The sequence below is a fragment of the Rhinopithecus roxellana genome, chromosome 1 (assembly GCF_007565055.1).
Source record: "Rhinopithecus roxellana isolate Shanxi Qingling chromosome 1, ASM756505v1, whole genome shotgun sequence".
NCBI lineage: Eukaryota > Metazoa > Chordata > Mammalia > Primates > Cercopithecidae > Rhinopithecus > Rhinopithecus roxellana.
This window is the reverse complement of record NC_044549.1, coordinates 179,156,822-179,172,434: the sequence shown is the minus strand read 5'-3', so window position 1 is coordinate 179,172,434 and position 15,613 is coordinate 179,156,822. Positions and strand designations below refer to the sequence as shown.

Here is a 15,613-nt window from a genome sequence, read left to right as displayed (position 1 = left end):
TTCTCATTTAAAAGTAATCCAAAAAAACCTTCCATTTATTAGAGGTTTCCAATTGCAGTCATTGGGTGGTAATTAGCTAAAGTTTTGTTAGGCTTCCTTTAATTATTCCTTTAACTTGGATTGTTTATAATTAAGGTGAATCTGTGCTGCTTTTGAGGGATAATTATGAGCGACGCAATGTGATATCTAAATCTTACATAAATATGCAGATATCGTATTATTATTACAGTCCTATGAGGTATTATACCCATTTTAAAGATGAGAAAACCAAAGCTCAGATTAGGAATGTGCAGAATCTAGACTTCACATTAAGAACAGGCCTGGCTTTACTCCTTGTTTACATCCAAAGCTGGTATTTTAACAATGACACCATACTGCTCTGTTTCTATTATAGCATTCTAGAATTTTGTGAGTAGTCACATTCACACTTTTTTCTGATTTTAGCAAATAATTCTAAAAGCAATTGTCTACAAAGGTTGGCAGGTAGTGGAAAGGTGTGATGCAGCTGTATGCAAGAGACAGTGAGGAGAGGCAGGAATGTGGCTAACTGGAGAATACAGAATTTGTCTAAAGGAGTAGCTGCTACCTAGCTTTAGCAGCCCATTGTGGCTACACAGGAACTGATGTTAGCAAACGTTACCAAATCTTTTTTTTTTTTTTTTTTTTCCTAGAGAAGACAACATGCTCAATTTATATGAGCTGCTCATTTAAAAATACTAACTACTGGCCAGGCATGGTGGCTCATGCCTGTAATCTCAGCACTTTGGGAGGCCAAGGCGAGAGGATCACCTGAGGTCAGTAGTTCAAGACCAGCCTGGCCAATATGGTGAAACCCTGTCTCTACTAAAAATACAAAAATTAGCCGGGTGTGGTGGTGCACTCCTGTAATCCCAGCTACTTGGGAGGTTGAGGTAGGAGAATCACTTGAACCTGGGAGGTGGAGGTTGCAGTGAACCAAGATCATGCCACTGCACCCCAGCCTGGGCGACAGAGTGAGACTCTGTCTCAAAAAACAAAACAAAACAAAACAAAACAAAAAAACTGACTAATTTACTAAAAAGAAACACTACCCAGACCAAACAAAAGACATCTGAAAGCCACATGTGGCCAGTATGCAATAATATGTTTTGGATTCTGATGATGAAAGATTCCTTTCCCAGAGATTCTGGACTAGACCTTCTGGTGCCAAATGATTTTTGTCCGTTATCCTCACCATTGGATTCATTCCACAAACACAGACTCTGTCTGCCATCTTCAGCTCTGGTCATACTTTTTTAAGATTGGTTCAGGTACAAGAAAAATCACTAACAATTCACTTACCAACCAACCAGCCCCAGCCCCCTTTCTTCTCTCTCGTTCTCTTTCTCTCTCTCTTCCCCCCAACTACAAATATACTCTCTCCACTCACTCACTATCTCAAGTCTAAAGGTTTCAAGTTTGATCTTCATACATCTTATTTTACATCCTTTTAATCAACTTTTTAGTCCTCCTGTGAATTATCTTAAAATTTTTCATATTCCTCATTAGTTGAAGAAACCAAAATTGGATATGATCCTACAGTGTAGTTTTTAGAAGTATTGGGTCTGGTTTAGGTCTTACTCTCAACGTTTCCATAAAGGTTCTCTAATAATTGTCAGAAATTTGTCATTCTATTCTAAATGGGTAGAAAAGCACCTCTAGGATTAAAGGAAAAAAATCCTTTTCAGTAGGAATCATAATGCATGTTCTAAGGACATCAGAAAAACGCCAGCTCTTTTATCATCCCTCATGTAGAAATTAACTAAAAACTATAAATTCTAGATAATTACAGCTTTTAAAAATTCTGGACAGAGACCATTTAAAAGGTTGAGTTTCAAAACAAAGTAGTAACATCACTAACATTTACCTTTACAATTCCTATGACCTATGAGGATGTAGAAAAGTGTTTATCACACTGATTTTAAATCCACTCTGAAATATCCAATAGGCAAAAGCTGGAAGAACTTAGAGTAGCCTTAAAACCTCAGAAGAAAACAATATACTATGGGATGAAAATGTGGTCTTCTGGGGTTAAGGGCTGATATCTTGGATCATTCTTCCTTCTGCTTTCTGTTCCTCCCGCATTTCTGATAGGCAAGTTTCTTACCCTAACTTCAGTTCCAACTTACTTTCCATTGCAGGAAATTAAAAAACCTTTATACCAAAAATGGAGGTTTATCTGCAAGGGAGGTACCATCTAAAGTTTTTAAGAGTTTTTCTCTATTATCAAAGTGTATAGGGTCCGATTATAATCAAAAGAGACAAGGTGACAAGGCGGTCATCAACATAAGCTAATTTTAAATGGGACTGTCCATTTGGTTTAAGTATTTAATCTGACGGCTTTCTGATTACGGAATTTGAAAATCTCCCCCATAGAAAGCCCAAAGAAAATTAATACTGTACTTTCTTTGGTATACCCTATTCATCTCAAATGTTAATAACTGTTCCTTTGTATTTTGTAATATTTCTAAAAATAGTCATGATGAACAATTCTCATTTTCTCATTCAAGAAGTTCCAATCAAGTTAAGTGGAAGCAATATTGTCACTGAGACTGTGGCATGCCCAAACATCTTATTTTCACATAATCTTTCCCATTTCTAGCTCCCTTCTCAAGGTCATTTGGATATTATATTCACCTGCTGAAATGTCTTTAAACCTAATACGAAAGACTAATTAGGGAGCTTACCTATCTTCACGAAATACTTGGTTTGGTATAAAGAGCAAAGTGGACATTGCTCCATGCTTTTTTTTTTTTTTTTTTGACATTCTTGCTCTGTTGCCCAGGCTGGAGTGCAGTAGCATGATCTCGGCTCACTGCAACCTCTGCCTTCTGGGTTTAAGCGATTCTTGTGCCTCAGCCCCCCGAGTAGCTGAGATTACAGGCATGTACCACCCTGCCTGGCTAATGTTTGTATTTTTAGTAGAGACAGGGTTTTGCCATATTGGCCAGGTTGGTCTTGAACTCCTGGCCTCAAAGTGATTCGCCCACCTTCTCCCAAAGTGCTGGGATTACAGGCATGAGCCACCATACCTGGCCTCCTTCATGTTCTTAATCAGCTAAGACTTGCAAACAAAAAGCAGCCTACTCAAGATTCATACGAAGTATTTTTACTTACAGTTCCTCTCCTCGTTTGGCTTTCTTGTCTGAAACCAGATAGACAGTTCCAAAACTTCCACTGCCAAGTTTCCGTTGAAGCACATATCTTCTTGCAATCAAGGTCTTTGGATAAGTGGAAATGGCTGTTGATCCACTCACACACTTAGCTGCCTCTTGGAATTTCAGCATTGCTCCAAACAAGAGAGAACTGGTTCATTCATTTATAGAAACTTAACATTCGAGTCTCCTAAGAAATGGTCAAATTCATCCAAACAGTGTTGGTCAATTCCTTAAAGATGAAAAATTCAAAGATCAGGTCTAAAGGATGCTAAACGATCTCTAACAAAAAGTGTAAGTGCAGTGATTATCTGCACCTTGATCAGCAGACTGAATGACAACATATTGGTTAACGACTTGAAAGAAAAATGTTAAAAGGTAGAGATACCACAAATTCCAGTAGAAGGCAATCCTTCACAGGAAGAGCCTCCCTTTGTACATTGAAATTTGGCAGAACTGAATTATAGCCAACTTTCCACAAATATCTGGGATGGACATCTGTTTTACAATCAACAATCTCTTCATTTAAGATTTATACTCCCCACCTACTTATAAAAGACTCCAAATACAAGAACATTATCACTTCCTTAAATCTATATATCTGCATCAACCTTTTTGTAATGCCCTCTTCCCACCTTATGTTTACTTTGGTTTACAAAGAGAGTTAGGATTAAACAAGGAATTAGCAGGTGCTGTTTCCTTTAGATTTTTTTTTTTTTCTGTAGATGTTAAACCACAGTTTTTGCATTTATTAGAGCAGATGCAAAGAAAGATAAGGATTCAGAGAGAATTTTTTCCCATGCTCAGCAAATTCTAGTTTCTAAAGTTCCTATTGTACACATTGTGTATATCTTTTAATGTCAGTGGAATATAAATGTTACACATATATTTGTAGTTCTTCAGGGAGCTATGAGATGTGACAGTTATGAAAGGCAAGACTGTTTAGGCTGGGCGCGGTGGCTCACGCCTGTAATCCCAACATTTTGGGAGGCTGAGGCGGGCAGATCATGAGGTCAGGAGATCGAGACCATCCTGGCTAACACAGTGAAAGCCATCTCTACTAAAACTACAAAAAAATTAGCCGGGCGTGGTGGCGGGTCTGTAGACCCAGCTACTCGGGAAGCTGAGGCATGAGAATGGCATAAACCCAGGAGGCAGAGCTTGCAGTGAGCCCAGATCTCGCCACTGCACTCCAGCCTGGGCGACAGAGCGAGATTCCATCTCAACAAAAAAAAGAAAAAAAAGAAAGGCAGGACTGTTTCATATGAGTAGGTACAAAGTAAAATCATTTTTATTCCATCAGAATGTTAAATGTTTTGTTAGTTATCAAGAAAAGTGTGCTTTTGTTTTAAATTTATATAGAAATAAACTTTTAATTGAAAACTGCTTATACCTTGAAGCTAGGTTTTCATATTCAACAATTCCAAAGCTATGAGACAAAAACGTAGTTTTTAAGGATGGTCAATGGGCCTTACGTGATGGTGTCCGTCAACCACAAAAACTACTAGGGCAAGTAACCACAAAAATCTCAAAACAGAACATAAGTAAATGCCCATTTACAACATTTTCCTTCTTAAAATGTATTAATCAGTTAAGTTGTACCTGATACCAATGAGATTAGTTGCCAGCTTTTTTTTCCCCTTCCAAAGACATGTTAGTAAAATCTGCTGAAAAAACAACTAGAGAGCAGGCCTCTAAATGTACCTTTGTTTTTACTTCCCCTTCACTGTCATAAAAGTGATGCCGTCTGGCCATACTAAGCTGTTCAAATAAATATATGGACTTACAGCCTTTCCAACCGAAAAGGGTCCTTCAGGTCACCCAGTAATTCTCCTTAAAGATGAGATTAAGGTTCCCTTTAGGGAAGGACAGAATTACGGACGGACAGAATAGTTATGAAAAGTTCACTTCTAGCGGCTCCTATTTGTAAAGGACAGTCTAAACCCAGCAGTGCTTAAGCAGTCTGGTCCGGGCTGCAGAAGACTCTGGGACTAGGTTCCCTCCCGCCCAACCTCACAGACTCAGCCCTGCCACCCCCATTCCAGTCCACTTTTAGGTCATCCATTCCATCAGTCTCCTCTGTGCAACCATAAACCTACCCAAGAATGTTTCGCATTGTCTAGATTCTAGAACTATCTGTTCACTTGACAACACCCTCCCCCTCGAGGTTTGTGAGTGAACTTGGGCACTGAGAACACATCTTCGTTATTTTTGCATCCCCAATCCCTGGCATAACCCCTGGCATACACTAGGTGTTTAATAAATCTTGTTAGGGCAAATAAGTGTCCAGGAGATCAACTCCCGCCCAAAGGAGGGAAAAAAAGTTGGTTGAGAAAGCTAGATGGGAACTTGGAGAAAGTTACCACTTGTGCAAACTACCGCTTCTCGGTGAAACAGATCTGGCTGGGGGCAAAACACAACGGAAGGAGGAGTATTTACCACAAGTTGAAAATCAGTAGTTACCTTCCCAGGTAATAAGAGGAAGCCAATTTGTCACCAGGTTCTGCTATAATAGAAATCTACCTTTAAAGTAAACCTTAACCTTAAGGTAAAACGAACAATTCCGTGCTTCTTCACTTTTTTAAACATTTACATTTTGGCAAAGCAGGTTAACGTTTATTGAGGGGCACTGAGATTGGAGTAGATGCGGAGATAAGACGTCCAGGAAAGCGAGGAGATCGCAGCCATGGAGTCCTAGAGATTCGGAACCCAGCCCGAACAGCTTGAAACCATTACCTTCCCCCTCGCAGGGCAGCCTGGCGAGCCCCGAGGAGCACAGTGCGCTTTACCTTTCCCTGTTGTGGTCGGAGCGACCCCCGGGGCTTGCCCAAGTCTTGCCAGTAATCGAGCAGGCCTCAAACTAGGGGCAACCGCACCTACCGACCGCCAGACACCGCGGGCCACGGCTGTTTGGAATCGTCGCCAGGGAGACGGCGCGGGGCATACTGGGAAGTCGGGATCCGGCTGCAGCAAGGCGGAAGTGTTCGCCGACCCAAGTAGGCGGAGAAAGGAGAGGAGGATCGGCGGGTCAAGCTTTCCTAGCCTGACAGTAGCCACTTCGGAACGTACGTCCCAGCCCTCTTTAGCTACTTAGCGCCTCCGGGCCCGGGAGCACCTGCTCCTTGGCGCAGTCTGGCGCCACCGGCATCCCGGAACTGTACTTCCCAGAGACGTCACACGGCATACTTCCGGTTCCCGCTCTTGGGGTTGGACTCTCACGTGCAGGAGCCAGTCCTCGCTGGGCTCTAGCGGGCTTCTGATGGAGGAGCTACTTCTCTGGGAGGAAAGAGCAGGTGGGCTCTGCTGCAGGTCCGGGCGGCGCGTTGTGAGGGCCGAGGTGGCACGGTGTGTGAAGGCCTGTGTCTGAAGACTTAGGTCAAACCTTTGCCCGCCTTTCCCCTGTGCAGCTGTATGCAACTGTCGATGCAAGGCCCTGTAATTTGCATAGGACGAGTTGACAGGGTCTCTGCTTGTCGACGCTTTACAAGACTGTCTTGCAAATAAATAAGTACTATACAGGATAGGGTTCTGAGATACTGACAGGGCTGGGACTAGCGTGAGGTAAGTGTAAAATGTAAATGGATTGCAATAAAATTCAGTAATCAAGATAAGTTTTAATGCAGTATCTCTAAAACTCGAAATTATTGCAAAAAAAAATCTGTGAGTGACAAAATGTCACGATTTTAATGTAACAATACCGTGCTGCGCCATATTGAAGCCTGAGGCGCCAAAAGAAAAACCATCAATTCTGATCCTGCGAGTTAAGTTAGCCAGACGAGGAAGAGTAACTGGGCCAGATATGCAAAATAAGATGATGAAGGCCTGGCGCGGTGGCTCACGCCTGTAATCCCAGCACTTTGGGAGGCCGAGGCAGGTGGATCACAACGTCAGGAGATCGAGACCATCCTGGCTAACACGGTGAAACCCCGTCTCTACTAAAAACACACACACAAAAATTAGCTGGGAGAGGTGGCGGGCGCCTGTAGTCCCAGCTACTTGGGAGGCTGAGGCAGGAGAATGGCGTGAACCCGGGAGGCAGAGCTTGCAGTGAGCCGAGATCGCGCCACTGCACTCCAGCCTGGGCGACAGAGCGAGACTCCGTCTCAAAAACAAAACAAAAAAGATGAAAAGAGCTCGTGATTAGGGGTGTAACTGGATAGAGGGGTTCCTAGAGGCATGAAGCAGTTTTCCGTATACCAAAAACTATGCCAATTAAGAAGGGCCCACAAGCCTAAAGTCTGAAAGAAGTTCCGTGACTGTCAATACAAAAGAAAAACTTGATCGCTATCATAGGTCCTACACAGCTCACTGTACTGAAGCCCAAATGCTTTGTGATTATGAGATGAATAATGATATCATTTTTTAAGCTTAGGACTTTTTACTTTGACCCCACAAAACAAATACTGTGTGCTGTAAGATGTTGACTATTACCACTTCAGAATCAAAGTTCACAGAATTTCTATACTTCTGTGTCAGTAATGGACTTTAATGATTTTTCTTTAGAATTAGCAGCAGCCTCTGTCACCATCCAAAGATCACAACCCATGAAATCATTGAGTTTGTGCTTTCTATCAGAAAGCAGAGGAGAATGAAAAAGCAAACCGCTAACATTGCTTGAGGATCTAGGTAAGAATTTATGGATGTTGATATCTATGTTCTATCTAAAGAGCACTTCATAACATTTGCTGTTGATTTAGTGGTGCTGGAAGCAATGACTTGGTGCCCCATAGCCAGCATCAATTGAAAATGCTTTCTGTTGTTTTAAACAGGTGATTAATTCTTTAGACTGTTGTCATGGGTATCCGAGGACTAATGAGTTTTGTGGAAGATCACAGTAATGAGTTCTTCACTGATTTGAAGTTGCAGGACACAAAAATTGTCATTGATGGCTATGCTCTTTTCCACCGTCTTTCCTTCAATTCAAACTTGGAGCTCCGGTATGGTGGGGACTATGATTCTTTTGCAGATATTGTACAAAAATTCTTTGAATCACTGTTTGCTTGTAATATATGCCCATATGTTGTATTAGATGGAGGATGTGACATTTCGGATAAAAAGCTTACAACTTTAAAGGATAGAGCTAGAGAGAAGATCCAGATGGCCCATTCCCTTTCTGTTGGTGGGAGTGGGTATGTATGTCCCTTACTCATCCGGGAAGTATTCATACAGGTTTTGATCAAGCTGCAGGTATGTTTTGTCCAGTGCTTTTCAGAAGCAGATCGGGACATTATGACACTTGCTAATCATTGGAATTGCCCTGTGTTATCGTCAGATAGTGACTTTTGCATTTTTGACCTGAAAACTGGGTTTTGCCCATTGAATAGCTTTCAGTGGAGAAATATTAACACTATTAAGGGCACACAAAACTATATCCCTGCCAAATGCTTTTCCCTTGATGCATTCTGCCATCACTTTAGCAATATGAATAAAGCTCTACTGCCTCTCTTTGCGGTGCTATGTGGAAATGACCATATTAATCTACCTATCATAGAGACATTCTTAAGTAAAGCATGTCTTCCTCTTGGAGCTACCAGTTCTAAAGGGAGGAGACACCACCGAATCCTGGGACTTCTGAATTGGTTGTCTCATTTTGCCAACCCTACTGAAGCACTAGATAATGTTCTGAAATACCTCCCAAAAAAGGATCGAGAAAATGTTAAGGAACTTCTCTGCTGTTCCATGGAAGAATACCAACAGTCCCAGGTGAAGCTGCAGGACTTCTTCCAGTGTGGTACTTATGTCTGTCCAGATGCCTTGAATCTTGGTTTACCAGAATGGGTATTAGTGGCTTTAGCTAAAGGCCAGCTATCACCTTTCATCAGTGATGCTTTGGTCCTAAGACGGACCATTCTTCACACACAGGTGGAAAACATGCAGCAACCAAACGCCCACAGAATATCTCAGCCCATCAGGCAAATCATCTATGGGCTTCTTTTAAATGCCTCACCACATCTGGACAAGACATCCAGGAATGCGTTGCCTCCTCAGCCTCTAGCTTTCAGTGAAGTAGAAAGGATTAATAAGAATATCAAAACCTCAATCATTGATGCAGTAGAACTGGCCAAGGATCATTCTGACTTAAGCAAATTGACTGAGGTAAGTATTTATAATACTAATGAAATTTTTGTAAAGTACTTTACAGGTTACAAAGTGCTGTCTTGTATATTAGCTCGCTTACTATAACAAACTGATGAGGTTGAGTGCTATCTTGCCCTCATTTCATAGCTAAGAAATCTAGAAATTGAGTGAACTAGGTAATGTCTTAGCCAGAGAGTGACAGTGCTAGGACTCAAACCCAGCTCCTTTAGCTCTAAATCTACCATTTCCACTGTACTTCAGTAGTCTGTGTTATCTTCACAGTTATTACTACTATATTGTTATTACTACTAGGTTAATACTAGCTATCAATAGAATGGGGTTATGTGGCTAAAAGGAAAAAAATTCACAACTGAAAAAAAAAGTATAGACACTAATGATAGGCATAATATCTCAGACTACATCAGATTTCAAATAAGGTTAGTGCTGATACTAAAGTCTAATTTTTTAACTTTTATTAATGAAGACCTTTTTTAAAATAGGTTTTTGTGGCCGGGCGTGATGGCTCACGCCTGTAATCCCAGTACTTTGGGAGGCCGAGGCGGACGGATCATGAGGTCAGGAGATCGAGACCATCCTGGCTAACAAGGTGAAACCCCGTCTCTACTAAAAATACAAAAATTAGCCAGGCATGGTGGCGGGCACCTGTAGTTCCAGCTGCTCGGGAGGCTGAGGCAGGAAAGTGGCATGAACCTGGGAGGCAGAGCTTGCAGTGACCAGAGATTGCGCCACTGCACTCCAGCCTGGGCGACAGAGCAAGACTCCGTCTTGAAACAAAAAAAGAAATAGGTTTTTGTGTCATTATGGTTATTTGCCTAGTTTGATACAGAAAACATGACTCTTAGCCTAACTCAGTGTTGCTTAAACCTGAGTAACAGACCACCTTTTCAAGGAGAAAAAAATTCTCATGGATCCCAGTGTTGTCTTTTTATATTACATATTTAAAATTACAAATAGATATGAAACGATGCTCATAAGCAAACTAGATTCAGAAATTAAATACAGATAACTTAAAACAAAAAAACAATTGCAATGCCCATTAGGGGATTTTCTTAGATCCAATGAAATATTCAGTCTCATAAGACTCATAGACCACACGTGGCACCAGTCTACTCAAGGATGTAGGACAGCAACCACAGCTTCCCAGTGGGTTTGAGTCAGGTTTTCCTTTTCTGTCAGAGTTCTCCCAGCACTGTTATCAGTCTACATCAGTTTACCAACATTGGTGATTTTGTCCCCCAGAGGACATTTGGCAATGCCTGGAGACATTTTTGTTGTCCCTACCTAGGGAGTAGAAGGGGTAGTGGTTGCTACTGGTATCTAGTGGGGAGAGGCCAAAGATGCTGCTAAATTATATAATCTGTACTTACAGTGCACAGGAAAGTGCCCCGTAACAAAGAATCTCTAGCTCAAAACACCAGTAGTGCCATTCCCTGGGCTATACAGCTGACCAGGAACTAGCCTCGTAGCCTCCTCATCAGTCACATCTCAGACAGGAGATGAATGTCATAGTGTATGAGTGCAAGAGCCTTCTTGGCATTGGCGAGTGACTGTTAAACCCCCAGGGTTTCTTTGGTGGCGGGGTGAAGAAAATGTTTTGGAATTAGTGATGGCTGTACAAGTTTATAAATATACTAAACCAAGGCAAGGTGGCTCGTATCTGTAAGCCCAGCACTTTGGGAGGCCAAAGTGGGAGGATCACTTGAGGCCAGTAGTTCAAGACCAGCGCCTGGGCAACACAAGAAGACGCTGTCTCTACAAAAAAAAAAAAAAAAAAAAAAAACTAAAAATTAGCCAGGCATGGTGGTAGAGCTACTCAAGAAGCTGAGGTTGGAGGATTGTTGAGCCCAGGAGGTCAAGCCTGCAGTGAGCTGTGATTGTGCTCCCTGTTGAGCAAAACCCTGTCTCTAAAAATATATATACACTAAACCCACTGAATTGTATACTTTAAAAGGATGATTTTTATTACATATGAATTATATCTCCGTTAAATAAAGGAGAAAAAAAGGTTTCACTGGCTTAAAAGCCCTGTTCCCTATAGGATCCAGTCTTTCTTATAATTCATGCCATAAACATAGCTAGCTAGGTCCCTGAGAGGGATAGCCTACTTAAGACACTGCACTCAGGGAACCCCAAGATATGGTGTCCCCACCAGGTATTTATAGTACATTTATATATAGTTTAAGCTTAGATGCAATTTTATAAGTCATCTTTATAATGCTTGGTAACACAACTGACAACCTACCTTTAGCACATTTCCAGGGGTACAAAACTAGAAAGTGGAGCATAAGTCAAATTCTCCAAGGGATTTATTAACACTTTACCCACACCAATAAAATTCAAACTATAGCTACATTCTTAATGTTTTGCTGAAATTACATTTCTGCTGAAACATAAATGGTGCTGTTGAAGGAGAGTTTTTTAAAAAAAAATTTAATGGCTTTACTGAGAAGTAATGTACAGTGAAGTGCACATATTTAAAGTGTGTACTTTAATGAGTTTTGACATGTCTACATCTGTGAAGTCATCCTACAATTAAAATAATGAATGTATCCATAACCCCTAACGTTTCATCTTGTTCCTTTGCAATTCATGCTTCCTTGAGTATAAACAAAGTAAAGTGCACAAATAATTTGTACAGCATGATAAATTTTTGCAAGGTCTATACATCCATGCAAAGAATCATTATCGCCACCCCAGAAGCTTCTCCTAGTGTCTGGTTCCAGTCACTCGCTCTGCAGCTCCCTATAATCACTCTCTTGACTGTTTAACAACACAGAATAGTTTTAACTGAATTTTTACTTTAGAAATGAACTGTTTCATCTGGCTTTTATTCCACATGAGATTCATTTGCATTGCTGTGAGTAGCCGATTTCTCGTTGCTGTAACATTATTCTATTTTGGTATATTACCATTATACACTTATGAGCATTTTTTTTTCATTATACAGCTTATGAGCATTCGGGTTCTTTCCAATTTTCCATTTCCATGTGTTCATTAGCCATTTGATATTCTGTTACATGAAGTTTCTGTACAGTTTTTTGTTCATTTTTATTACCATATACGGTACCTTTGTCAAATAACATATTGTGAATAGTCTCTCCCATTGTTTATTCACTCTAGTATGTTTTGTGAACAGAAGTTCTTACTATACTCTAATTTACATTTTTATTATTTGTGGTTACCACTTTTATGAACTGCTTAAGAAATTGCCTACTCCAGGGTCATGAAAATTTTTTGCTGTTCACGTTTAGCATTTAGATCTATAACTTAGCTAGAATTGGTTTTTGGGGGGTGCGTATGGTGTGAAATAGGGATCAGGACACCTTTTTTCCCCACATGGAAATCCAACTGAATCCATGAGTATAGCAGGCTGCTTATATTCCTTGTTAAGTAGAGATGACTTAGTGTTCTCTTCATTTACCTGGATTCAAAATAGAGTGAAATTTCAGTTCACTCTCTGTGCTGTGCCATCACCCAGCTTTCTCTTGGCATAAATTAATCAATTCTGAATTTAGCTCAATGCTTAATTGTTCTAATTAGCCCATGAAAATTATAAATGTACCAGGTGCTAACGTGATTCCAAACACAAATGCAGGAACAAGTATAGAAACCTTGTGATAGTACCTATTCATTTTGTTTTTTACATCTTGTTGTAATACATTATCTGCTTTGACCAGCTGTTGTTAATAGAAACTGTATAGTCTCTCATTTAATTCCCACAATAACCACATGGGATAGGTTTTCATTTTGGTTATGTTAGTTGCAATGGACAGAGCACCATTCAAGTTAACCAATGGAAGGTTAATCATAAGGAGACACAGAAGTGGATCATTCTTAAGGAGTAAGGCAGCCAAGACCAGTAGACCAGTCTCTCTCCGGGCATCTCTGCCTCTCGGGGCAGCTGCTTCTGCAGGCTTGTACTTTCGCTCCCCCTGGGGAAGAGGGAAAGTAGTGGTCACATGGGATAGAACCTAACTTTAAGGGCTGTGAATTGAGTACTTCCCCTTTTGGAAGAAACTGAGGACTGGTGAGTTTGATGAAACATCTTACACAAGTCATTATAATGACCATTTTACAGATAAGTCAGACAGACTGTAGAAAAGGTCTGAAACCTTTCGAACAAGGCCATAGGGTTAGTGCAGGGCAGAACATCTCTGAAGTCACAGCCAGACTGCTTTGTTTATGAAAAGTTGTAACTTGGCTCTATAATTCAGTAGTTTAAATACTATATATCAGAAAAGAATTGGTGTATTTTCTTAGCTCTACTTAGTGCATTTTAAAAACCAGTTTAAGAGTTTAGTTTACACTTTAAGTAGTTAAAACTACTTCCAGTAGAGGTGATTGGTTATACTATAAAGCTCTTTGCATATTTCTAATTTTAAAATTTTTATCACAATATTATTAAAAGCAGTATTTAGAAATATCGTACTAAAGTTTTCATGCATTAATGACAAAACTATTTTGTCATTTATGATGTGTTTTGTTTCAGGTGAACATCTCTAGTCTCAGCTGTCAACCACTCTTTCTACTAACTAGATGTTACGTGCTGAGAAATCTATCACCATCTCAACTTTCCAGAAAGCAGAAAATCTTTTTCTGGCTATGTGCAGACACTAGGGATACAACTTTTTTTTCCATAAAGTTTGATTTTAAAGTCCCCCAGAAGATGCCCTTTTAATGTTCCTATGAGTGCATGACCTGTAAGGTCCCTTCTGGTTCTTACAAGTCTTGGTAATTCATTGAGGTAAAATTATTTCAACAAGAACCTCAGTGCTCTTATAGCTGTTTACTTCTGAGCTTTTACTTGAAGTACACTTTAAACCATGAAGTAAAAGTGAGTGTGGTGTGTTACTGCAAGCACAATGCAAGTAGTCCTTAAAATATTCCTATCTCCCTTGAATATACCTCTAATCTACAAGCAGCCCCCTGGGACAATCCCTGTGTGTCTTTTATGCAAAGACAATAAAGCATTCAACAGGGAAGGGACATGAGACAGGACCCAAACAAATAGAAAGAGTATATGCCACAAAGGGTTCCTATAAGCAACGTTTGTCTTCTGGAGGCAATTAGTAATGGCATCATGTTGAAGGCAAATGCCTGTTACACAGGCAACAGGTGGGGTTGAGTATAGAGCTTTGTTTCTCAAAGTACAATACTTGGGCTGCTAGTTAAAATGTATATTCCTGGGCGCTCTCTCAGGTTAGTCAATCAAAATTTATGGAGTAGGGCCTCAGGATTGAATTGTTAACAAGCTTCCCATGTGACATGTGCACTGAAGATGCTCACCAGCGTATACAAAGAGGATGGAAAGACATAAGTAAAGGTTGTGTAGGAGTATGCAGTACACCCATTCAACCAACCGTATTTATAAAGCATCTTATTCATGTTCTAAATGCTGTGAGTGTGGCTGATTTTTTTTTCCCCACAAGAAGTTTTAACAGCTGACAGAAGTTTCATTAGCATTAAATCTCTTCATGCTATGATGGAAAAAAAAAATAACAGACATTTCCCAAAGTAACTTGCAGGATGCTTGGTGTGTATTTTCAGCTCTCCTTGAGGCGGCGGCAGATGCTTCTGTTAGAAACCCTGAAGGTGAAACAGACCATCCTGGAGCCAATCCCTGCTTCACTGAAGTTGCCCGTTGCTGTCAGTTGCTACTGGTTGCAGCACACTGAGACCAAAACAAAGCTACATCATCTACAATCCTTACTGCTCGCAATGCTAGTGGGACCCTTGACTGCCATAATCAACAGCCCTGGTAGGTAACTGGAAATTACAGGAGTATATTGTTGCATGTTGCTTGCAAACTGTTTGCTCAAGAGTTTACACAAACAAGAAAGTATTCTTGGATTATTTACTCCCATTAATTATATCAGAACTTAGATGTGGAATCATCAAAATATCATTCATTGGTAAATATTTTTTAACACTTCATGTGCCAGACTCAGTGCTGGAGGGCTTAAATCTTAAGTATACAGCAGTGAGATGTGTTGGGATACTGCCAACTCCCATCTCTTTGGTGGCACCTGCTGCTTTAACTTGTGAAGTATGACAGTGTATTTTGCCAGCTGCATTTGTATTCCATGTTCCCTGTCCAATTATTTGCACAGCAGCGTCATCACAAGAAACTTGCCCAGAAGAGAAACTTCTAAATACCTACAGCCACTGCATTCTTGCTTATACATCTTTTTATTCCTTTTTCTCTGCTGTAAGTTTCAATTAGTATGTAAGTAGTGATGACATAGTAATTTGTCTTTTTTTTTTTTTTTTTTTTTTTTTTTTTTTTTTTTTTTTTTTGAGATGGAGTCTCACTCTGTTGCCTAGGCTGGAGTGCAGTGGCA

The 15,613-nt window shown here is 40.4% G+C and overlaps 2 protein-coding genes across 2 annotated transcripts in view; one reads left to right on the top strand and one right to left on the bottom strand.

Moving 5' to 3' along the window:
* Positions 1–6,269, bottom strand: part of NEK11 (NIMA related kinase 11) — a 321,378-nt gene extending 315,109 nt beyond the window's left edge. The window contains exons 1-2 of the mRNA XM_030933708.1: positions 5,963–6,269; positions 3,136–3,405 (exon numbers count right to left, since the gene is read on the bottom strand). Coding sequence (XP_030789568.1) covers positions 3,136–3,305 — 170 coding nt within the window. The 5' untranslated portion in view covers positions 3,306–3,405; positions 5,963–6,269. The remainder of the gene's footprint in view (positions 1–3,135; positions 3,406–5,962) is intronic.
* ASTE1 (asteroid homolog 1) lies at positions 6,142–15,034 on the top strand. Its single transcript, XM_030933727.1, has 5 exons — positions 6,142–6,466; positions 7,677–7,799; positions 7,943–9,059; positions 9,162–9,210; positions 14,973–15,034. The coding sequence occupies exons 3-5, from the start codon at positions 7,968–7,970 to the stop codon at positions 15,032–15,034; spliced, it is 1,203 nt and encodes a 400-aa protein (XP_030789587.1). The 5' UTR covers positions 6,142–6,466; positions 7,677–7,799; positions 7,943–7,967.
* Positions 15,035–15,613: the final 579 nt, after the last annotated feature.

Excerpts from the sequence above, each read along its gene's own strand:
- ASTE1 (XM_030933727.1), top strand. The coding sequence starts at position 7,968 with ATGGGTATCCGAGGACTAATGAGTTTTGTGGAAGATCACAGTAATGAG. Across the intron at positions 9,060-9,161 it reads AAAACATGCAGCAACCAAAC|CCTCTAGCTTTCAGTGAAGT; the intron begins GCCCACAGAATA and ends TTGCCTCCTCAG. Across the intron at positions 9,211-14,972 it reads TAATAAGAATATCAAAACCT|CAATCCTTACTGCTCGCAAT; the intron begins CAATCATTGATG and ends CTACATCATCTA.